The sequence below is a fragment of the Castor canadensis genome, chromosome 10, assembly GCF_047511655.1.
Source record: "Castor canadensis chromosome 10, mCasCan1.hap1v2, whole genome shotgun sequence".
NCBI lineage: Eukaryota > Metazoa > Chordata > Mammalia > Rodentia > Castoridae > Castor > Castor canadensis.
The window spans coordinates 55,551,600-55,577,315 of NC_133395.1; the positions used below are offsets into that span (position 1 = coordinate 55,551,600).

Here is a 25,716-nt window from a genome sequence, read left to right on the forward strand (position 1 = left end):
ATTGTTTATCTGAGAGCAAGAGTTTGAAGAGAGGAATGTAACATCTGGCTGAAAGCAGTAGGATCAGACAATGGAGGGTATCAAATGACAATATCGGAGAGTTAGACTATTTCACTAGATCGTTTAAGACAGAGGTAGCAGAAATTACTTACACAATGTAAAAGTATACAATATACACCAACAATCTTTGAAGTTAATAATAAAAAAACTGAAAACGCTTCTGATATGATAAAGGCCAGCTAAACACAGCAAAGTTATACTGAATACAATCTCCTTTGTCAATCCTTCATTCTCCAAAGTAGAGGTAGCAGAATAGGGGTAAAAACAGCAAGGCACTGGTGTTTATGACAGGAATGACACAGGACTCCTCATGCTTCTTGTCTGGCTCTAACCAGCAGCTTCTTAAGTGGACCCCAGACAGGGATGTGATTCAATGGAATTGCCCATCCTTGCCAGGTGCTAGGGTTTAGCCACAGGTCCCTGAGTTGTTCCTCCCTCCAACCCACCCACCCCATTGCCTAGCCCTGCCATCTAGTGTCAGGTTCTCTTCTTTGGAACTGGAAACACAAAAGAGGTAGCATGTTAGATTTCACATCAACCTTTGCATGGCAGTCCAGAATAATTTCAAAATGTGCTCACAACCTCATTTTCATTTATCAGAAAGCAGAAGCAAACCTCTGTTCCATCTCACCCTGCATAGCTCCTCTTCAGTCCTCAGAGGTTAGGATATGTTCTCCATCTGTCTGGTTCCTGAATAGACCTAGATGACCCTCCTGAAACCAAGACCCTATTGTAAGAACTTTTTCTGAGGGGAGGGATGCTGGGGATCAAACCCAGGGCTTTGCCTATGTTAGGCAAACACTCTACCACCGAGCTGCATCCCCACCTCATAAAATCTACTTTTTGCTCCCACTGCATCCCACCCAACAAAGCCTTAGGGCAACAATTCCAACTGGGATGTTTCATAACTACCAGAGCATCACACATTAACCTCTAAGGACCTCCCTTTTGCATACCTGCTCCTCAGAAGAATTGTCCCCCAGATCTGTACACTTTCAGTCTATTCTCTTTGCCTGCTGAGCTGCCAGTAGTCTCTGTGTGTAAAGCCATGACAGCAGAAGTTCTGAAAAGGACACATTCAGTGTACTAGGGTTTAACTGATAAAAAGTGTGGGAAGAACTCTGGGTTCTGTGAGACTTAAAAGTCCACAGTCATTGTTTTCCAAAGTGAGACAAGAACTTGACTTCCAGTGTTTCAATATCAAGGAATTGATAATGAAAATACTGCCTGTCAATTGATCTTCCTCCTTCCCATCTGGTACATAAACTTATCGGGACAAATGATTTCTTGATAAAGAAAAGTAGGTAGGACTTTTTCAAATAGTGAATAAACCAGCCATGCATAATTTATTGCTCTATGTTTAATTCTTATTTAGAAAAAGTGAAACAAGAGAATCACTAAAGCACTTTTTAAACTTTCCACTGATACACACATTTTATTTTTAGCAGGCAGAACCAAGCACTGTGTGAAGTACCTTCCATGCATTATCACATGTCATCTTTACATGAGCCCAACAGAGTACATATTATTTTTATTCCAATGTTAGACATCAAGAAACTGAGCCTTGCAAAGATAAGCAATTTGCCCAAAGTCACAAACCTATTCATGGAGAGTTGCTATTGGAACTCTAGCCAGCTAATTTCCAAACCTATGCCTTCATCCAGTAAATCACTCAATTATCCTACTTTATTTAAAAATTTTTCAATTGTAAGTTCAAAGAATAGATAGATAAGATAGCTAGATAGTAATGTTTTTATCAGTACAAAAAAAGGAAAATAAAAGGCAAAAAAATTAGAGGTCAAACTTTTTCTGAAATCTTATTAACCTTAATTTAACACCATTAAAAAAAAAAAAAAGAAAGTGCCATTGAAGAAAATTATCAGAACTCGGTATATACAGATCAGACATCTGCTCCCTCCATAAACATACACCAAGTATCTACTATGCACAAGTACTGTACTAGGCATCCAGGACAGAGGTGATCAAGAGAAACATGGCCTCCATGCCTGAGGAGCATATGGACAAGCTGGGAATACAGTTGCTCTATAAGTAAATACAGTACCATAAGACTAACACAGCTAGGAACAGGGGAAAGCCTCTCTCCCAGGAATTAGGAGACAGCAAGTGAGAAGGTAACAAGAAATGTTCCATGTAGAATAAAGACCATGACTGAAGACCAGAGCAGAGCTAAGAAATTGTAGGAAGTTTAGAGTGTCCCAACCTAACACAGGGTGAAAGAAGGGAGGGTCAAAGCCTGGGAATGGAGAAGTGGCAGAGGCCTGGTCCTGCAGAACAGTGCAGCATTCTGAAGACTTACAGTACATCTGATGGAAATGGGAAGCTGATTTATCAAAAAAGGGAGATTTAATTACACTTTAGTTGTATAAGTATCAATCTGACTGCAGAGTGGAGAGCAGTTCCAAGTGGGCATAGAGGGTACAGCCTAGAATGAAATTACTCTTGTAATCCAGGTGATAGGTGATGGTGAGCAGGGCTAGAATGACAGATGTGAGCAAAAAGTGTGGGCACTTGTGAGGTAGAATGAATAGAATGGACAGGATGATGAGAGACTGAATGGGGCTAATTTAAGCCATAATATAGTTCAAAGGACACTCAGTTTTTATTTAAATCCATCATTTTATGGGGTGTGCATGTATGTGGAAGAATCATTTCCAAAATTTACTGCTTCTAAAACTTATCTTCATTTATTTATGACTACCTGGGTTCCAGCCCAAACTCACCTGGTTACCAACCAATAGCAAGTGTTCTCCAAGGAGAAAGTCTTTGAGCATGTCTTCCATCACCATCATGTGCTACAGAAAAAAAGACCAGAGCTTAACTGGGTCTTAACAATCAAGGTGAAATTAAGACTAATTATATAGGTGCCCTCTCAGAATGCAAAACATTATAATTGAATATTCAACTGATTTCATTTTTAAAAAAATCAAAATTAGCTGGATCCTGGTGGCTCACACCTGTAATCCTAGCTCTTGGGAAGCTGAGATCTGGAAGATTTGTGGTTCGAGGCCAGCCTGGGCAAATAGTTCATAAGACCCTGTCTCTAAAATAACCAGAGCAAAATGGACTGAGGTGTGGCTCAGGCAGTAGAGTGCCTGCTTTGCAAACATAAAGCCCTGAGTTCACTCCAGTCCCACCAAAAAAAAAAAAAATAATAAATTACTGATTATGATACTAAAAACTTGAAATTGCCCACCTGAGCAAGAACAAGACATTGAGCAATATTTCAGAGTTTTTCTAATTCAACTATTTTTATTTAAACTCTGTAGAGCTGGCTTACAATTTAATATTATATTTAAATTGACATTGCTAATGTAAATATACAATGGCTTCCAAAAATAGAGATTACTGACTTGTTCTTAATCATTACCTTCAAAACTATGTATAGGCTTATAATTTAAAATATGTCATTTACCTTTCATAGTTTTTTATTTGAATTATGATACAATGCAATAAACGAACAATATTAAGATCATTCACAATAGCCACAGAGGAAGTTACATCACTCTTTTGCATCTTGAAAAATAGGACACCCATAAATAGGTTACAGAAGCTGGTTGGAGGCCGAGGGCAGAAATGCATCCCAGCACAAGTAACGTTCTTATTATCTTCTCTTAGTTTTGTGCACCAAATCAATAATGGCCGCATAAGAACTGAAATTATTAATGTTACCTGTGTTTAAAAAAAGGAAAACTACCCTTTTATATTTCATACAGGCTGCAGAAATTTTTCTTTTTTTAACTTGGTTTTTTGACAGCTAGAAATTTTTCCTTTGTCAAAATTCAGCAATATTTTCTTTCAGTTTCTTTCTTAGAAAGAAAACTAAGATTTTCTCTCCTTTAAAAACAAATGAGTGTTTATCTTGGTAGTCTTAAGTTTCTAAAATGAAATATACTTGGAAGCTGAAGCTTTAATAAGGTTTAAAGTGAAGTGAGCATATCCATTTTTTGTCACTCTGGAACATTTTTTAAAATAAAAAAGAGACAATATTAGTAATTACTTTGGGTCAATGAGCATAAACAGAGACTATAATAAAAGCAAAGGGAGTCCTAGACAAGTCTTTAAAACTGGGTTCTGGTCTTAATGTAGTCTGGAGACCTGTTCCTTTTAACTAAGATGAAAAGTCAGTGTCAATTTCAAGATAACACTAAGTTCTTCCTAACATAAATGGGCTAATTGGCATGAAGAATTGATAGAAAAACTGGAATGAACACCAATGCAGCATTTGTACTTTTCCTTTCTTTATTATTCTCATACCTTCCCTACTTCATACTCTCATTACACCTAACTAGATTATTTAAATCAATAAATATTAGCTAACTCTGAAATCACTGCCAACAGATTTCTCTTCACCTCTTGGTCCTCTTGGCACTACAGACAATTTCTTTCTCTTTCATTCTTTCTTTTCTCTTCTTTGTTGTTTTGTTTTGGCTTTTTTGAGACAGGGTCTCATTATGTAGCCCAGGATGGCCTGGAACTCAGTAGGAGTCCAGGTTGGCCTAGAACTCAGGATCCTCCTGTCTTTGCCTCTCAAGTGCTGGGATTACAGGCATGTACCACCATGCCTAGCCAATTTCTTAACTTTCCTCTCTCAGATGTCTGTCTCTCCTGACTCCTTCCTACCTCGCTATTAATTTTTCTCCAGTTTTCTTAACTAAATAGTCTTGTTGTAGCACCCCTTCCCATTATTGATTTTTCTATGGTTCTTTCATTTGTTCTCTCATTATCTTTTTACTTGCTTTCCATTGGGGTCACAGGATAGGACAAAGCAGGTCATGCCTACTTGTTTATGGGCATCCTACCTGAGGGTCAGATGAGGGCTATGGGCAGAGTTGGGCACCAGCACATCTGCATCTAAACAGCTGCCTCAGACCCTGCACTCCCTAAATCCTCTCCTCCGTCTCATGGCCTTACTTACTAATTCTACACTGATCTTCAAACAGCAGGATTTCTCAGTGGCCACTGAACCACTTGGTTTTCCCCAGTCTCCTAAACTCACCACATCCAAATTTGGCTCATTACTTTTGCTTCCACCTCATTCTTTATCCTGTATCTACCTCCCTACCTCCAATTAATAGCATCATTTTCTATCATCTGTCCAAACCCCTGACATTGTCATCATCACGCTGCCTTCCTTGTTCTCTATTACCAAGATCCAATTAAATACCAAGTCTGAGCTATTAAAACATTCCTTCCTCCCCCACAAAAAATTAACTGTATCTATTCTTTCTTTTCTATGACAACAGCTTGGATTCAGTTTTATCATCTCTGGCCTAGATTTTCATCAGTTGATTTAGCTTCTTTCTGTAACTTCAGTCTCTGCCTAAGCCAATGTGTTCTCTACAGTATCGACACAGTTACTTCTTTCTTCGAAATCTTGTCATTTCATTTTTCAAAACTCCGCAAGTGATTCGTAACTCCTTAGGAATATTCCTGATCTGGTCTCAGTCTTATCTCCTACCAGTCTCCTTCTCCCACACTATATTTCAATCACCAGCACAATAATTTTCTGTTTACTCTTCAGTTTACTTTTCCACCAGACTGTGTGCACCCTGAGAGAAAATCTTTGTCTTTCATCTAACACAAAGTTCCATACATTCTATGTCCTAAACAGACCTGCAATGTGTCTACTCCACTCTGTCCCCATTGTCACTGCCTTACTTCAGATCTTTCTTAACTTTCATCTGGACTACTGAACTAGTTTTTCTTTGCCTAGGTTCTAATTCCTAGACAATATTAAACAGAGAATGCAAACTTAGCAAAAAAGTGCTCAAAATCTTTCTCTGGTTTCCTTACCAATAAATAGAATCCCAATTCTTTGATTAACAAAGCTCAGATGATCTGTTCCTTTCCTAACTCACCAGCCTCATCTCTTGACACTTTTCTACTTGCAACCTCAGCTTTTTACTAGTGCCAATCAATTATATGTGGCTACCTAAGTGAGTGCTCTCTCATAGAATGATGCTGTGCAAATGCTGCTCTCTGCCTGACAGACATTCAGCTTTTCCTAGTTAACCAATTTCCTGTGATCTTTCCAATCAGGGCCATGACCTTATCAGTGCTACCCTAGTAACCTGCATATCTTCCATCACACTGTGTTATAACTGTGTGTGTTTACTGACTGTATCCTCCATCGAGTCCTGGAGGTGCATATGCTTCTGTGTGTATTTTAATCTCTGTATACCTTAGGACATAGCCTTACCCATGGTATTTTAAAATCATTTTCAGAGTTAAAGCTCCTTAGGCTTATTGAGAGGCTAATAATCCCTCTTTCCTCAAAATTGTCCTACTTACTGCTGCAAGTATACTATTTCTTAATGAAATATTAAATGAAATAATACTCGTTAGCATGAATATTAAAATTCATCCCTTTATTACTCCCTCAACACTGATTTGCTCAGCAGTTGGCATGTGCCAGACACACTGCTATTTGCTGTAGATACAAAATGAAGAAAACATAGGGCTTTAACCTAGTGATGCAGAAGAATACATCTTGAAAACCAATTTCAGGGTAATGTGGTAAGGGAACAACTGGGCATAGAACAAGATGGTACACACGCATCTAAGTCTGCAAGAGGCACTGAAGATCACTGCTTCAAAGACAAAGTGAGGCATAAAGGAAACATTAACACCCAGAGGAAATTTAATCAAGTCACTGTCCCTAGAATTGGTGCAGATAAAATTTTTTTATTAATGGCTAATTCATGACACTGAAGAGGAGGAGATACATTTAGAGACAAGAAGTCCCTCGGGGCCTCTATAAAGTTCACACAGCCCTGCAGCCCTCAATGTCTATGTCACAAGCCCATGGCAACAGACACTGTGCTCAAGGGCACAATGGTCTTCCTTCCTACTGAATTTCCTACATTCTCAGATGCTCTGAAGTCTTTTCAACCTTCGCTACCATGGGGCTTTTCAACTGTCACTTAGAAGTTTCCTGATTACTTTTTCTGTGTTCCTTTCCACTACACAGACAGAATATGATATCATCAATGCTTGGAAACAGTATATTTTTCTTTTAATCATGCTTTGCCTGTATTTGATAGCTCTTTCTGCCTGTGTCTTATAAATAACTTTGCTTTCTGTTCATTTGTCTACTGACTATGCAAGAACACGAATGTTCTTGAAGAAAAATAAAACCTACATTAGTTAACTGACTATACAACGAATAAAAAATAAATTAAGGTTATGTCTTTTGCAATGCCCTAAAGAATAATTATAGTTTTGTTAGATATAATTTAGGGATATAAATTATATTTATTAAACAACAAATAGAATTGGAGAATGTGAAATTAAAAAAGAAATTTTGCTTGAATTTTGGTAGTTCCTTAATAAAAGTAGCAAGAAATTTTAACATAATTTGCAAAGGTAATATCTTTACTTATATGCAGATTAGAAATACATGTTATAGAAAAGTATGCATTTTATTATTAAAAAAATACAATCACTTGAGAAAAAATCTGAAAAAGAAAATTTTTGTAGTATGAGTAATTTTCACCGAAAAAAGTCTTATTAAAGTGAACATTTACAATGCAGCTTTCTGAGTACTAAATTAGTTCTATGGTTTGGAAAATCCACAATTATTGGTTAGTTTATAAGCAAAGAAATGTCTATCATATCCCCTTAAAACAATAAAAAAAACCAAGGAAAAGGAAAGAAAAATACAAAGGATTTGTAGGAAATGAAAAGGAGTATGAGGAAAAGTATTAGTAAAATACATCCCTCTTTGAATGGAAATGATTTATCTAGCAAGCAAGTAAAAGACAGATTAATGAGAAGTTACATTTTATTTTCAGTTTGATGATGTACTCATCTTATTAACCTGAAGCAGTCACATGACATGTGTATGTATGCATATAAAATGGAGAAACCTAATCACAATAGCAACTTCCCCATTTTTAAGTAACTCTGAAAAAAATTTAAGTTTTACAATGCTTCAATAAAAGATATTTCAACACTTCATTTTGCATCATCTGAATTGAATTTGATATAAATAAACATAAGTAGCACTTGGAACAGAGTTAACTACCACAATGTACACTGTGACTTGCCCAAGAACACAAAGCAACGCCCTTACCTGAACATTGTCATAGAAGAGAACATCGGGCACTTTCATCTTCTCCTGGGCTTTATGTACAGGGGCACTAACTGCGCCGATCCTCAGAGATCCAGACGCTACCTCACCTGAACATTTCACAAGGATAGAGTCAGTCACAGAAATGCCTACAAATAACATCCAGAGACACTAAATCCTCTCCACACAGAATGCAACACAGATTCTATAATACCTGTGAACTCTTCAAGGATTTTAATTTAACATCTAAAGAAATAAGCTTGACAATGGTAATACATAGCCCTACACACAGCAATACGTAAGGCAAACAGCATATAGATATGACTGAGAAGTAAATAAACAACCCAGAATTCAGTTAAGCCACATTTATAAGGTTCTTTGGTCAGTCTATAACACATACATAGGCCAAATATACATATTTAAAAGCTCTGACGTACCCTGAATATAATTTTTTAGAACCTACCCATTGAAAAATTCCACAAAAGAATCCCCTAGAGAGCTAGCAGAGTGACTCAAATGAAAGAGTACCTGCCTAGCAAGCGTGAGGCAAACCCCAGTACCACCACCAAAAAAAAAAAAATAATAATCCCCGAGAGGTCTAGTCAAAAATACAGATGATTCTCCACCCCAAACCTCTTGAACTATTTTTAAATATATACCCAAGTGATTTTTGACACCCAGTTAAGATTGCCAACCTCTATCCTACAAAACTATTCTGTAGTAATTTGTTATTGTATTGTTTCCTATTTACTTTAAAGAGGCTGGTCTAGAATAAATTATAAGCTCTTCGAAGCAAGGAAAGTAATAATAAATTTCTACAAGTCAGGACATATTCCATCTGTATTCCTATAGTAACCAGATACTCATACTAATTGATATTTTCCAAGAATAATAACAGTAGTGGTGCTATAATATTAATGACCAAAATAATAAAAGCTGTCATTTCTTGAGGACTTTTTAATGTACCAGATCCCAAAACAGGAGATTTACTACATTTTTTCCTTCATATGATTTCAAGGAACTCAACACACAAAAATTATGAAGAAACTGTAAACATAAATTAAGCAATTTTCTTGAAATCACTCAATTAGTATAAATTGAGTTTAAAATAGAACTTAGTCTAATCTGACATTCTATCAAGTGCATTGTGTTCAATCCTTGGACTCCAAATAATATTCCATCCTAACAAGCAGATACACAATTACAATCCCTTAAACAATCCACCCATCTTTTTTCCCTATTCCAATTAAGAAATTTGCAATTTGTTTCTTCTCTAGAACACTATTTTTGTGCTAAGGCATTTGGAAAGACAAGAGGAGAAAGCAACAGTTGCATCTACTGAGTACCATGAGCAATTTTGGACTAAAAATAAATACTCTGCCACCATGTGCAATCACTGCTGAGTGCTACACATTCGCCAGCACACAGCAGATCTCAACAGTAACCTCTCTTTTCAATAGACCCTTGCCATTTTCATTTTATTCACAAGTTCTTTAGGGAAGGAAAACCATGTGCTATCAAACTGAGAATTTACTACTTATTTACTACCATCAGTCATTTGAAGGAGACCCGATATTAATCTGTAAAGGGAAAGAGTAGGAAATGTGGCAGTGACTCAACATAAATATCTTTATTGATGTGACACATAATTTCAGGTTCAAACTGCATCTGATACCATCTATGGTTTAGTTCATAGAACATATCCATTCAGTAGATACAAGGCTTTAGGACAATTTAAGTCCATTTACTAATGCTTATTATAAAATATCAAGCTAGAAAAGGGAAATACGCTAGAGAATGGTGATGCTGGTAGTTTTCTTGGAGAAACCTGTCTTCTAAGAAATCTCACAGGCTGGCATTATTTGGGTGAATTTGTCAAGATCCTCAGACTAGCAGGATCAAAACCTGCTAGTTATGCCACAAGTTAGGGCAAATCTAACTTTCAGGAGAACACTAAAAACATATTCTGATAAAAGCCAGAATTGCAAAATATGGTATCACAACTTCATGTTATGATGATACACTGATTACAATGATCATTGCATTATTTGGAAGGGGACCTGAATGGAAAGCCAAGTCCTCATGAGAAGACTATTTGGCGAGGATCTCTTAACAAGGAGAGTGAATTAAATGAATACTCCACAAGACAGATCACTTTAAAGATGAAGGGAACCAGTCAAGTGAAGAGTCTTATCATGGAAGTCCCTTTTCCCTGTGTAGACGACGTAGATAGATACTGCTGTCTCTGGTCTATTACCAGGTGTAAATAATCTGCAGTCAGAATGACACAGTCATTCTTTGGATCTATTAATAGGTTCAATAAAATACCATTACGATGAGTCTACAAGTCCCAGAGTTAGTCTGTCTGAGTTGCTTCTGCATATCTATTTAGATCCATCAATATATCAAAATTATAATTTTACTCTAAAACTGTCATCCAATTTCCTTAATATCAAATTCTTGCTGAAAGTAGCACCAGTTGTTAATGTGGTCACACAATGAATGCTTTGACAAAACAGGCAATTATATTAAAAATGGAAAAAACATTTATTGTGCTTTAATTGAAGTATAGAGATGTTTTATAGCAAAAGCTACTAAATCTCCTCAAAAGTCAAACTTATGGTTATCCAGAAAAGAAGGAACATGAAAGACAACAAAATGGAAGGATTAAGAAAGTATGTCATGGTATTCTGATTATTTTAGTATGTATCAACTCTAAAGAATTTTCCAAACATGTCCCATAGGACACCAGTGGCCCTCAAAATGTAAATGTTGCACAAAAAAAACAGAATTCTAGATTCTGTGGCAAAATGCATTTGGAAAAAATGTATGAAATTAGCCAAGTTGACTGATAGCAGGAATTTTCAGAGCCATTAGTTTACTACTGTCAACTGTGTATCTTGGGGTAGGAAGAACTGTTCTTATACATACATACATGAAGTAAGTGTTCTAAGGTTTAATCCATGAGTGGCTTTCAAATTAAAAAAAGAAAAGCACATTCATTTCTTTGACCCAATACATAATCCAAAATGGATAGAAACCAAAATCATCTTACTGAAATTACAAATTATAAATAGCACCAAATGTTTGATAATTGTTATTTTACCTAAAAAAGAAGAACTGAATCAAATACTTACATTTGTAATCCGCCTGTTCTGGCTCCAGATTGTCCTTGGTACTTATTTCTATTGCAGCATCTGCCATATTTTTCTCCAATGCTGATCTAGCAAGGCTTGGTAAGAACCTGGCAGGGGGCAGGGAAGGTAGATGATAAAGTCAAAGCTTCCTGTGATCCGTAAATATCTTTAACACATACATGTGCACACACCTCTACTAAATTGCAATCAGTTAAGGAACATCAGCCTAGATCTGTGAAATCCAAAGCATACAAAATTTTAGAATAACTATAAACTCAAAGAATAGTTAAATTATATGTTTGTAGACTCTCTTTTGATAACTAAGTAAAGCTCATTTGTAATTAGCAATACTTGTTTATGTACATTTTGTAAAATATGACTTAAAATAAGCTCCTTTCATAAGCTGATTTAATATACTTCATAAATCTTGCATACTGTAGAACTGAGGCAGGCTAGAAGTAGGAAAAGTTTGAGGCTCATGAAGGTTACCTACCCAGCCATGGCCCAGACCACCAGCACCTGGATGGGAACAAGTCCCTCCCCACTTGTTCATTATTGGGTGGGAATCTCCTGGGACTGCCCTCCCTCTGGGTTAGTGTAGGTTTAAAAAGCACCTGAAAAAGAAAAGCATCCTTTCTCTGCCAGCAGACTCCACCTGCGCTCACCATGCTCCCTTTGTATTTCCTTTCCCAAATTTGAATAAACCCCATTAACAACCATGAGTTCTGCTTGGATTCCTCCACTCTGTAATGCAAAAACCAAGGTCTTCTGAAAACACCAGTTGCCATCAACATTTGGAGAGCCAACCAGGAGACTCACGGTGAGCCCCAGACTCTACACTTTAGAGAGTCATTCTCATTCTTTCAACTATTTTTCCTTTTGCACTGCCAAGGGAAAGGGCTGAGCTCTGTTCTCAGGGAAAGTAGCTGGAAAATGCTGAGTGGGGACCAAGAGTTGTCTGCCCAATAGGTGGACCTCCCAGCAGGCTGCATTCTGGAGGCTAGTGGCAGTGACTCTCTGCCCAATGTATGCTCCCCCCACAGCTTGGGGCTCATGGAGAATGGGCTGGCCAGGCCACATTAAACTGCAACATGCTCTCCCTTCTTCCTCCCTTACCCTTCTCCCCTTTCCCATCCTTTCCTTTGGTGATAATGGTCTTGCTGTGAAAGACTGTACTCCAAGATCTCTAACTCCCACGTGGCTGGGGATGGTTAGGAACACCCTGGCCATTCGGACTGAGTTTCTCTACCCTCCCCCCACTTCTTTCTCTTTTTCTGTTCTTTCCTTTTCTCTTTCTCTCTCTCTCCCCCCTAACTGGAGGTTTTGGAGGACAAATGGAGGCACCACCACCTGGGCTATGAGAGCACAAGCCACTGCATACTTCATTTGTGGGGAATGGGCACAAACATATCACCCCTCGGCAGGCCTGCACTCAAGCCCCACCAGCCGCTCCTTGGTAACATGCAGGGACCATGACCAGGGAGGCAACGATGGCAGCATGCATGCCATTGGAGGACTTGCACACACACTTGCATATACAGGGGCCCTCTGCCCAGCAGCCTCCAGCTGTAGGTCTCCCAGTGCCTGAGCCGCTGGAAGAGGGAGCACAAAAGCACCACTGCTCCACTTCCACTATTTGGATGGCCAGGGAGGCTTGGGGCACTAGGGATGAGAGGAGCTATGGCTGGCAGTCCACCACCCAGCAGGACCATCTGTGCTCTCCCCAGCAATGCCTTGAGTGACTCCCCAGGTCCATGGCAATAAAAGCGGCAGGAGGAAGCTGCATACCCCCAAAGACTGGTTTCTGCTCTATCATGGAAAATTTCTGCTTAGTTTGGGTCTTTTGTTTTGTTAATGTGATTACTGATGGCTTTAGGGTAATGGCTAACTTTAAACCTCCTCTATGATAGCCTCTAGGCTCTGGCTATCTGATCTTACAAGAAGATTAAACTTTTTTAAAGAAGTTAAAAAAAAAAAAGGTTAAATTACTTTTAAAAAGGGACAATGTTCAAAACATAACTAAATATAACTAATATGGCTCTAATTTAAAAGGCTATCTAAATAATTTCTTAAAATCAAAATTTAGTAAACTAACTTATAGCTAGCATCTAATTCTATTGGAAGGGTATTCTGCTCTTAGTAATACTTGTTAAAAACTGGCATATAGGAGAGATTTTATGTTTTATCAGGATAACTGTTTATTAAATTTATTAAGCTTCATTTAAATACTATATAAAAGTTTACAGTGATAAATTATATTTTTAATACAAAGTGACTAGCACTCAGTCAATTTAAAAAAATAAGTCTATTGGGGGGGACTGGCACTGTTTTCATAAACTTTTAAGAATTCTAAAAGCTTTGATTTTTATTACTGTTGCACACCTACATCTGTGTAGCTGTGATATTGTTACTGTCTTTAAATGTTAAATGCATTTAAATTCTCTTAAGTATGTTTTCTAAAATTAAAAACAGTGCCATTTAATTAAGGATTTGACATTGGTCATGCATAAAGTAAATCTGTAATAAAAAACATTGTAACTTATTAAATGTATTCTAGTAATAAAATGTCTTTTTACTCTACAAGTTCAAAAAATATGCTGGATATGAGGAGGACTTAATAGTACTAATTAATGCTGCCCATCATAATTACTATTCTATAATGTGATATACAATAAACCTTTAAAAACATTCTAACTTTAACTGTTCTCTGTTGATAAAATTAGGCTTACTTACAACCAAGAGGTTAAAAAGAATGGGTCCTTATGTGTGGGTATTTTAAATAGGCAATTTAATTAGAGGTTTTATTCTTAACGATTAATTACTTTTGTTTTAAAATTAATAAAACTTTGTTCTCCATAACGCAATGTAGTATGTCAGATTCTAAACTTGTTTAAGGTCCTTTCCAAACTGTAGATCTGTAAATAGCTGGGTTCTACAGGGTTTGGATTCTTGGCTTTCCAGGTTAATAACAAAGCCCCTTTATGAGGAAATCCAGGATCTACTTATAAACACCTGGAGAAAACTGGATAATAAAAGCCCCTCAAAGCTTAGAGGTTTACTGACATTTGCCCTAGCCCTAGTAATCCTAAATTTAAATAAGCCTTTAAAACTAAAAGACAGGACATTATATTCAAAGAAAATAAATTCTACAACCTATGACTAATTCTCCAAAACTATCAAGTGATGTCACATTCAAGGAGGCAGCAAAACCTTTTAAATCCTACTTCAGCTTGCTTCAATTTTATCTTTTCATTATCATACCTAACTCTTATGGACACCTGTCTCTCGGGGGAAATGTCTTTTACTCCTATAACAGATTGCTATTTTGAGCTTGTATGTTGCATGTAACAAGTCTTCGTGTTCCATTTGAGAGATCCTTTGGAGAGACCATGTGGTCACAGGGAATGCTGCCACCATGATGGAGCCTTCATGTGTTGAATATCATCTTGCCACTCCCTAGGGATGGGTGACTCCATCTTCTAGGAAAATTGCTAACTTGTGGCTAAAATGAGATACCTTCTATACACGTTGTTTCTACTGCACTGGTTAAATGATTGGATGAAGGGTAGAGTGTTTATACTGGAGCTCTCTTATAAACTACTTAGGAATCCAGTTGACGAATCTACTAAAGATAATGACAAAAATGGTTTGTTTAATAAGGGTGCACTCTAAATTAACGTAATTGCTTTGTGTGTCAGTGTGTGTGTTTTCTGTGTATTTGTGTCCTACCAATTGTGGCCACTTAATTTTTACTTTTTTTGAGGTCATCATGCATGCTTATATTCTTTGGCATGCCTAGGTCATAACAACTCTGTGTGTGTGTGTGTGTGTGTGTGTGTGTGTGTGTGTGTGTGTGTGTGCGTGTGTCTGTAGGATGGTTCTTAAGCTACTTTTATAAAGCTAATGGGTACAACTGTCTCAAAAGTTATCTAAAGTTCTAATGCTACCCAGTCCTAATTGTCATCTGCCTTAGGACACAAAATTTATGGACAATAATCTCTGTTTCATTCTATCATGAGTGTAATTTACATTTAACTCTCTTATAATTAGGTTTATTGACCCATGTGTTCTTGTAGATGGCTATTATTAAAAGATGGATTAATTCAACTTTCTTCCTAAGTCTTTTTAAGGTATAAGGTTACTAAGAGTTTTATTTAAAACAGTGTTATCTAAATTCAGGTTTTTCAAGATCGATAGACCCCTGGCAAACCTGACTAAAATGAGAAGAGAAAAAACCCAAATTAGTAGAATTAGGAATGCAAAAGAGGAGATAACAACAAACACCATGGAAGTACAGGAAATCATCAGAGACTACTTTGAGAAACTATATTCAAATAAATTTGAAAACTTTAAAGAAATGGACAGATTTCTAGATACATATGATCATCCAAAACTGAACCAAGAGGAAATTAATCACCTCAATAGACCTATAACACAAAATGAAATTGAAGCAGCAATCAAGAGTCTCCCCAAAAAGAAAAGTCCAGGACCTGATGGATTCTCTGCTGAATTCTATCAGACCTTTAAAGAAGAACTGATACCAACCCTCTTTAAACTGTTCCACGAAATAGAAAGGGAAGGAAAACTGCCTAACACATTTTATGAAGCTAGTATTACACTTATCCCAAAACCAGGCAAAGACACCTCCAAAAAGGAGAACTATAGGCCAATCTCCTTAATGAACATTGATGCAAAAATCCTCAACAAAATAATGGCAAATCGAATTCAGCAACACATCAAAAAGATTATTCACCACGACCAAGTAGGCTTCATCCCAGGGATGCAGGGGTGGTTCAACATACGAAAATCAATAAACGTAATAAACCACATTAACAGAAGCAAAGACAAAAACCACTTGATCATCTCAATAGATGCAGAAAAAGCCTTTGATAAGATCCAACATCATTACATGATAAAAGCTCTAAGAAAGCTAGGAATAGAAGGAAAGTTCCTCAACATTATAAAAGCTATATATGACAAACCTACAGCCAGCATTATACTTAACGGAGAAAAACTGAAACCATTCCCTCTAAAATCAGGAACCAGACAAGGATGCCCACTATCTCCACTCCTATTCAACATAGTACTGGAATTCCTAGCCAGAGCAATTAGGCAAGAAGAAGGAATAAAAGGAATACAAATAGGTAAAGAAACTGTCAAAAAATCCCTATTTGCAGACGACATGATCCTATACCTTAAAGACCCAAAAAACTCTACTCAGAAGCTTCTAGACATCATCAATAGCTATAGCAAGGTAGCAGGATATAAAATCAACATAGAAAAATCATTAGCATTTCTATACACTAACAATGAACAAACGGAAAAAGAATGTATGAAAACAATTCCATTTATAATAGCCTCAAAAAAAAATCAAATACCTAGGTGTAAACCGAACAAAAGATGTGAATGACCTCTACAAGGAAAACTAAACTTCTGAAGAAAGAGATTGAGGAAGACTATAGAAAGTAGAGAGATCTCCCATGCTCATGGATTGGTAGAATCAACATAGTAAAAATGTCGATACTCCCAAAAGTAATCTAAATGTTTAATGCAATTCCCATCAAAATTCCAATGACATTCATTAAAGAATTTGAAAAATCTACCATTAAATTTATATGGAAACACAAGAGGCCACGAATAGCCAAGGCAATACTCAGTCAAAAGAACAATGCAGGAGGTATCACAATACCTGACTTCAAACTATATTACAAAGCAGTACCAATAAAAACAGCATGGTACTGGCACAAAAACAGACATGAAGACCAGTGGAACAGAATAGAGGACCCAGATATGAAGCCACACAATTATAACCCACTTATCTTTGACAAAGGAGCTAAAAATATACGATGGAGAAATAGCAGCCTCTTCAACAAAAACTGTTGGGAAAATTGGTTAGCAGTCTGCAAAAAACTGAAACTAGATCCATTTTTATCACCCTATACCAACATTAACTCAAAATGGATCAAGAATCTTAATATCAGACCCCAAACTCTTAAGTTGATACAGGAAAGAGTAGGAAATACTCTGGAGTTAGTAGGTATAGGTAAGCACTTTCTCAACGAAACCCCAGCAGCACAGCAACTAAGAGATAGCATAGATAAATGGGACCTCATAAAGCTAAAAAGCTTCTGTTCATCAAAAGAAATGGTCTCTAAACTGAAGAGAACACCCACAGAGTGAGAGAAAATATTTGCCAACTATACATCAGACAAAGGACTGATAACCAGAATATATAGGGAACTTAAAAAACTAAATTCTCCCAAAACCAATAAAGAAATGGGCAAGTGAACTAAACAGAACTTTCTCAAAAGAAGAAATTCAAATGGCCAGAAAACACATGAAAAAATGCTCACCATCTCTAGCAATAAAGGAAATGCAAATTAAAACCATGCTAAGATTCCACCTCACCCCTGTTAGAATAGCCATCATCAGCAACACCACCAACAACAGGTGTTGGCGAGGATGCCGGGGAAAAAGGAACCCTCTTACACTGTTGGTGGGAATGTAGACTAGTACAACCACTCTGGAAAAAAATTTGGAGGCTACTTAAAAAGCTGGACATCGATCTACCATTTGATCCAGCAATACCACTCTTGGGGATATACCCAAAAGACTGTTACTCCAGAGGCACCTGCACACCCATGTTTATTGCGGCACTATTCACAATAGCCAAGTTATGGAAACAGCCAAGATGCCCCAGCACTGACAAATGGATTAAGAAAATGGGGTATCTATACACAATGGAATTCTATGCAGCCATGAAGAAGAAGAAAATGTTATAATTCGCTGGTAAATGGATGGAATTGGAGAACATCATTCTGAGTGAGGTTAGCCTGGCCCAAAAGACCAAAAATTGTATGTTCTCCCTCATATGTGGACATTAGATCAAGGGCAAACACAACAAGGGGATTGGACTATGAGCACATGATAAAAGCGAGAGCACACAAGGGAGGGGTGAGGATAGGTAAGACACCTAAAAAATTAGCTAGCATTTGTTGCCCTCAACGCAGAGAAACTAAAGCAGATCCCTTAAAAGCAACTGAGGCCAATAGGAAAAGGGGAACAGGTACTAGAGAAAAGGTTAGTTCAAGAAGAATTTACCTAGAAGGTAACACACACGCACAGGAAATCAATGTGAGTCAATGCCCTGTATAGCTATCCTTATCTCAACCAGCAGAAACCCTTGTTCCTTCCTATTATTGCTTATCATCTCTCTAAAACAAAATTAGAAATAAGGGCAAAATAGTTTCTGCTGGGTATTGGGGGAGGGGGGAGAGGGAGGGGGCGGAGTGGGTGGTAAGGGAGGGGGTGGGGGTGGGGGGAGAAATGAACCAAGCCTTGTATGCACATATGAATAATAAAAGAAAAAGGAAAATAAATAAATAAATAAATTCAGGTTTTTACAAAGGTTGTTACAAGATACAAATTAAGGTCTTAAAGCTTAAAAGTTTATATATGTGATTGGGTTGGCTATAATTTAAAATTTACCTAAAAGTTTTCTAAGGTCAAAATTTAAGGTACTAATGTGTGTTTAAAAAAATGGGTTTTCTCCAGAGGCACCTGCACACCCATGTTTATTGCAGCACTATTCACAATAGCCAAGTTATGGAAACAGCCAAGATGCCCCACCACTGACGAATGGATTAAGAAAATGTGGTATCTATACATAATGAAATTTTATGTAGCCATGAAGAAGAACGAAATGTTATCATTCGCTGGTAAATGGATGGAATTGGAGAGCATCATTCTGAGTGAGGTTAGCCTGGCCCAAAAGACCAAAAATCGTATGTTCTCCCTCATATGTGGACATTAGATCAAGGGCAAACACAACAAGGGGATTGGATTCTGAGCACATGATAAAAGCGAGAGCACACAGGGAGGGGTGAGGATAGGTAAGACACCTAAAAAACTAGCTAGCATTTGTTGCCCTCAACGCAGAGAAACTAAAGCAGATACCTTAAAAGCAACTGAGGCCAATAGGAAAAGGGGACCAGGAACTAGAGAAAAGGTTAGATCAAAAAGAATTAACCTAGAAGGTAACACACACGCACAGGAAATCAATGTGAGTCAATGCCCTGTATAGCTATCCTTATCTCAACCAGCAAAAGCCCGTGTTCCTTCCTATTATTGCTTATACTCTCTCTACAACAAAATTAGAAATAAGGGCAAAATAGTTTCTGCTGGGTATTGAGGGGTTCGGGGGGAGAGGGAGGGGGCGGAGTGGGTGGTAAGGGAGGGGGTGGGGTCAGGGGGGAGAAATGACCCAAGCCTTGTATGCACATATGAATAATAAAAGAAAAAAAAAGGAATTAACCTAGAAGGTAACACACAAGCACAGGAAATTAATGTGAGTCAACTCCCTGTATAGCTATCCTTATCTCAACCAGCAAAAACCCTTGTTCCTTCCTATTATTGCTTATACTCTCTCTTCAACAAAATTAGAAATAAGGGCAAAATAGTTTCTGCCGGGTATTGAGGGGGTGGCGGGGGGAGAGGGAGGGGGCGGAGTGGGTGGTAAGGAGGCGTGGGGGCAGGGGGGAGAAATGACCCAAGCCTTGTATGCATATGTGAATAATAAAACAATAAAAAAATTTTAAAATAAATAAATTTTTAAAATATGGGTTTCTGTTTTATCAAAATAACTATCAAGATCTTTTGGTGCTATAGGCTAATATAAAATTTTACCAAAACCAAACAAAAGCTCACCCTTCAGATGTAATGATAAAACTTTAAATTTTTAAGAGTCTACAAATAGGTAATTAATCCTAAAATACTAAATTATGTATGTCATTAACTCCCAATGACTGAGCCTGTTATTTTTTGGGCTCCAGGGGCTACATGCAGGTCAACATCAACCCTGCTATAGCTCCCAAGTCATTCTGTTAGTTAACATCAGGATTAATTTCTTAATAACATCTAAGCCGTGGCTCTCAGTCATTGGGTCTCCTAACTTTGTTTACCCCCTTACCTGTGTTTCTGTATCTAATCATTTAAGACATTAATCTTAATTGGTTTATTATTTAAAAAAAATATACGTTCCCCCATTTTTCTCAGTTTACAAGCTGACTACAACCCCATGGCCTAATATTAAAACTAACCACAAGTGATGGGTTTGTGTCATGCAAGCTTACATTGGTGCAATTTGGATTCTGTACTGATTACAAAAGTTCATATTAAGGTGTTTCCCTTTTAACAATCAATAGATTACCCTCCTTTATATTGTTATCTTTTCATTTTATATGTTTTTGGTATCAGCCTCTTTGCCCAGTGTACAATCGTTCTGATGTCCAAATAGTTGGGTTAGCATTCAGGATCAGCATCCCATTTAGGAACCCTCATACAGGGGTAGAAGAGACCAGCCCTTAGGAGAACAAATGACTAGACAGAGTACTCTGCCACTCACTTGCTCCAGAGACGTCTGACAGAAACAGGTCAGAAGGACCTTCAAGGTATAAAAAGGATGATTTGCGGATCTCAAAAGCTCTCATTCTCTCTCTGAAAGGGCAACTTTCCTCCTTGTCTTTTCCTCTCTCTCACTCTCCACCAGCCAGCATAGGAAATTTCACTCAGGACCCCTTGTGCAGGGGTGGAGGGGTGAATGGATTTTTCCCTTTCCAATCCCTCTCTCTCTTTCTACCAGCCAGCATAAGGGAAGCCAACTTATTCATTGTATCCTTAAGCACTGGGAGATGCTTTGATCTTACTAGCCAACATAGATGACTAGTTCTCTTCATGGCCCATTTAAAATTATTTATCCTGTACATCCTACCCAAACCCTAAGGTATTTTGCTAATAACACTAAAAAAATACTGCTTGTGCCTTTTAACTAAATGTAAACAAAATCATTTACAGAGTTAAAAATTTATAAATGTAAACAGCTATAGCTCTTTTATCTAAGGTACAATTTATCTAATAAGGTCTTTAACATTTCTGCTCTTTATAACAAATGCTAAAAGTTCTGCCCATTTAGACCCGACATCTGTTCATTGTATTAACATTGGTTTATATGACACTGGCTAGATAATTGTTTCATATATATCATATACAATTGAGCATCAAAACAGGGGCTATTTAAAATTACTGACACTGCCTTCCCCTAACCATTGGAAAATTTACCTAACACTTATTCAAGGTTTAAACTAATTAACCATGGTTACATTATAGTTCTGATCCTTCAGGAGCATTTACAGACAACTCCATAAAAATATCTCTGACAGACACTCTTAACTATTGGGCTCATTTTGTATTTTCCTTGTAAAAGCTTTATAACCATTACCTGCTGACACTCACAATTCAAAGGTGCTGGAATGTCCCCTGTGGGACAGACAATTAGGTTACTTAAGCCCAGCCTCAGAGTCATTTTTAAATAAGTCCCTTTGTTGCTCAATTTGGCCAAAAAGGTCGCATTGGCACTGACTTCTGATCTGTTTAATGTGTTCCTCCTCTTCCTCCATGGGACAAAATATGACTTTCTGGATTTTGGGGGGAAGCCACTTCTGCACCGAGGGACAAAACTGGCAAAATCTTCAGAGACAACTGCTCAGAGAAACAGTTAAAGAGGATGCAACCCCTGGCAGTCAGCTTCCCCCAACTTCTTGGAAAAACAAGTGGCATTCAACCACCAAAAGCATTTCAAAAGAACTGCACAAAAGAGGGGACTGCTCCAGATCCACATGGGGGCAATTATGCCAGACCTCTACATATACGCTTTTACATATGTGCCCTAATATTTAAGCCTTTTAGCTTCTGGCAAAAGGCAAAGTCATGTCTTTGGCCAAGACCTTCTGTTTAAACAAAGGCAATATAACTTTCAGTGATATCTATCTTCTGCTTAGGGATGTTGTGAATCTTCTTTCTGTACAGAACTAACTCATTGATGTTTACTCTCTAATTGGATTAACACCTGGCCTCTAATGTAGTCAGCCCTTAACTGCCCACTATAGTAACAGTCTAAAATAGAGGGCCATCTAAGAGTTAAAAAAAAAAATAGCTACAGGTATAAACACATACAGGCAATGTAACCATAAGACTCTCTGTCACTTTTCAAAATTACTTTATCCTTCCTGCCACACCTAGCAGGGCCCCTTTTGATGCTCCTATCAATGTTCATGTTTGGGTCATGCCTTCTAAATCAGATTTATCCCTTCAGAATAAAAGCCATCAGGATCCAAATCATGAGACCCAAATCAATCTCTACAAATGAACAAGCTCTCCATGAGGAAACTTAACTATGCTGGGTAATAATTCAAATACCCTGTGTCTAAATGAGCCCCAAGGGAAAGAAGTAAGAGAAACAATTTCCCTTCATAGGTAAGGTCTGCTGCCCCTTGTCAGCTCAAAGCAGATACTAAAGATGGGATCCCCCTTCAACAACCAAAAAGGAATTTTTTTGGATATTGTCTCTCAGGGATAATTTGAGGCAGTCTAGAAATAAGAAAAGTTTGGGGCTCATGTGGGTTGCCCAGCAATGACCAAGACCACCAGCACCTGGCTGGGAACTGCCCATGCCCTCTAGTTCATTATTGGGTGGGAATCTCCTGGGTCTGCCTGCCCCCTCTGGGTTAGTGTAGGTTTAAAAAGCACCTGAAAAAGAAAAGCATGCTTTCTCTGCCAGCAGACTCCACCTTCATTCACCATGCTTCCTTTGTATTTCCTTTCATAACTTTTAATAAATCCCATTAACAACCATGAGTTCTGCTTGGATTCTTCCATGCTGTAATGCAAGAACCAAGGTCTTCCGGAAGACCTTGTCAACAGAACTGGCACATTAAATTTTCTTAAGTAGATAAAACAGCAACACTCTAGCCTGTTCCTAAATTGGCAACCACAAACTCAAATCAGTGGAGGTAGATTAATGAGGTTTTCTTTCCTTTCTAACAGAAATTATTGAATGAAAGATTATCCAGCTTGCTTCTTCCTTCCATTAAAAATACACCTTCATAACTATTCTATAAATGTGTTGTGAAAACAACAATCTGGTGAGTGATAGAGACATTCTTCAACTACAACACATTGGGAGCACCATGTGCTTGGAACATGAAACACTTTCCCTCCCACACAGAGAAAGTTATGTCTAGAATTTATGATCTCAAGAGAGGCTGCAGAAATTATCTTTAACCCATGATTACCTGTACTATCCTACTACAAACTAACTGCAATGTGTTCCAAAGTTTCAAATAAACATATGAAGAAGTTAAGTTTCATACAGCTCTAAACCTGTGGTGATGGTTCTCACAGGCTTGAATATAAACTCTAATAGTGGAGAGGTTGCTGTGAGCCAGAAAGCAAATGCACCAGAGTGTAAAGAACTATGGGATAATACTCCCTGTTCTTGTTATATTCCAAACTGCCGACCTGACACATCTCTTACCTACTGTGTCATTCTGGTACCACCCATCATAGGGGAATGTATAATATACCTCTAGTCCTGTAGCTCATCAGTTCAGCATCAAGTCAGACTTGCCTATTGCTCACTGCTGACTTTTCTTCACATTTCTTTTTTTTTTTTTCACAATTTTTTTTTTCATTTTTCTTTTATTATTCATATGTGCATACAAGGCTTGGTTTATTTCTCCCCCCTGCCCCCACCCCCTCCCTTACCACCCACTCCAACCCCTCCCGCTCCCCCGCCAATACCCAGCAGAAACTATTTTGCCCTTATCTCTAATTTTGTTGTAGAGAGAGTATAAGCAATAATAGGAAGGAACAAGGGGTTTTGCTGGTTGAGATAAGGATAGCTATACAGGGCATTGACTCACATTGATTTCCTGTGCGTGGGTGTTACCTTCTAGGTTAATTCTTTTTAATCTAACCTTTTCTCTAGTTCCTGGTCCCCTTTTCCTATTGGCCTCAGTTGCTTTAAGGTATCTGCTTTAGTTTCTCTGCATTAAGGGCAACAAATGCTAGCTAGTTTTTTAGGTGTCTTACCTATCCTCACCCCTCCCTTGTGTGCTCTCGCTTTTATCATGTGCTCATAGTCCAATCCCATTGTTGTGTTTGCCCTTGATCTAATGTCCACATATGAGGGAGAACATACGATTTTTGGTCTTTTGGGCCAGGCTAACCTCACTCAGAATGATGTTCTCCAATTCCATCCATTTACCAGCGAATGATAACATTTCGTTCTTCTTCATGGCTGCATAAAATTCCATTGTGTATAGATACCACATTTTCTTAATCCATTCGTCAGTGCTGGGGCATCTTGGCTGTTTCCATAACTTGGCTATTGTGAATAGTGCCGCAATAAACATGGATGTGCAGGTGCCTCTGGAGTAACAGTCTTTTGGGTATATCCCCAAGAGTGGTATTGCTGGATCAAATGGTAGATCGATGTCCAGCTTTTTAAGTAGCCTCCAAATTTTTTTCCAGAGTGGTTGTACCAGTCTACATTCCCACCAACAGTGTAAGAGGGTTCCTTTTTCCCCGCATCCTCGCCAACACCTGTTGTTGGTGGTGTTGCTGATGATGGCTATTCTAACAGGGGTGAGGTGGAATCTTAGTGTGGTTTTAATTTGCATTTCCTTTATTGCTAGAGATGGTGAGCATTTTTTCATGTGTTTTCTGGCCATTTGAATTTCTTCTTTTGAGAAAGTTCTGTTTAGTTCACGTGCCCATTTCTTTATTGGTTCATTAGTTTTGGGAGAATTTAGTTTTTTAAGTTCTCTGTATATTCTGGTTATCAGTCCTTTGTCTGATGTATAGTTGGCAAATATTTTCTCCCACTCTGTGGGTGTTCTCTTCAGTTTAGAGACCATTTCTTTTGATGAACAGAAGCTTTTTAGTTTTATGAGGTCCCATTTATCTATGCTATCTCTTAGTTGCTGTGCTGCTGGGGTTTCATTGAGAAAGTTCTTACCTATACCTACTAACTCCAGAGTATTTCCTACTCTTTCTTGTATCAACTTAAGAGTTTGGGGTCTGATATTAAGATCCTTGATCCATTTTGAGTTAATCTTGATATAGGGTGATATACATGGATCTAGTTTCAGTTTTTTGCAGACTGCTAACCAGTTTTCCCAGCAGTTTTTGTTGAAGAGGCTGCTATTTCTCCATCGTATATTTTTAGCTCCTTTGTCAAAGATAAGTTGCTTATAGTTGTGTGGCTTCATATCTGGATCCTCTATTCTGTTCCACTGGTCTTCATGTCTGTTTTTGTGCCAGTACCATGCTGTTTTTATTGTTATTGCTTTGTAATATAGTTTGAAGTCAGGTATTGTGATACCTCCTGCATTGTTCTTTTGACTGAGTATTGCCTTGGCTATTCGTGGCCTCTTGTGTTTCCATATAAATTTAACAGTAGATTTTTCAATCTCTTTGATGAATGTCATTGGAATTTTGATGGGAATTGCATTAAACATGTAGATTACTTTTGGGAGTATAGACATTTTTACTATGTTGATTCTACCAATCCATGAGCATGGGAGATCT

The 25,716-nt window shown here is 37.8% G+C and overlaps 1 protein-coding gene across 2 annotated transcripts in view; it reads right to left on the reverse strand.

Annotated features, from left to right (window-relative positions):
* Nucleotides 1-25,716, reverse strand: part of Vwa8 (von Willebrand factor A domain containing 8) — a 358,183-nt gene that overhangs the window by 185,197 nt on the left and 147,270 nt on the right. For both annotated transcript variants that reach the window (XM_074043312.1, XM_074043313.1), the window contains exons 18-20: nt 11,290-11,396; nt 8,156-8,262; nt 2,802-2,873 (exon numbers count right to left, since the gene is read on the reverse strand). In XM_074043312.1, the coding sequence (XP_073899413.1) occupies nt 2,802-2,873; nt 8,156-8,262; nt 11,290-11,396 (286 nt within the window). The remainder of the gene's footprint in view (nt 1-2,801; nt 2,874-8,155; nt 8,263-11,289; nt 11,397-25,716) is intronic.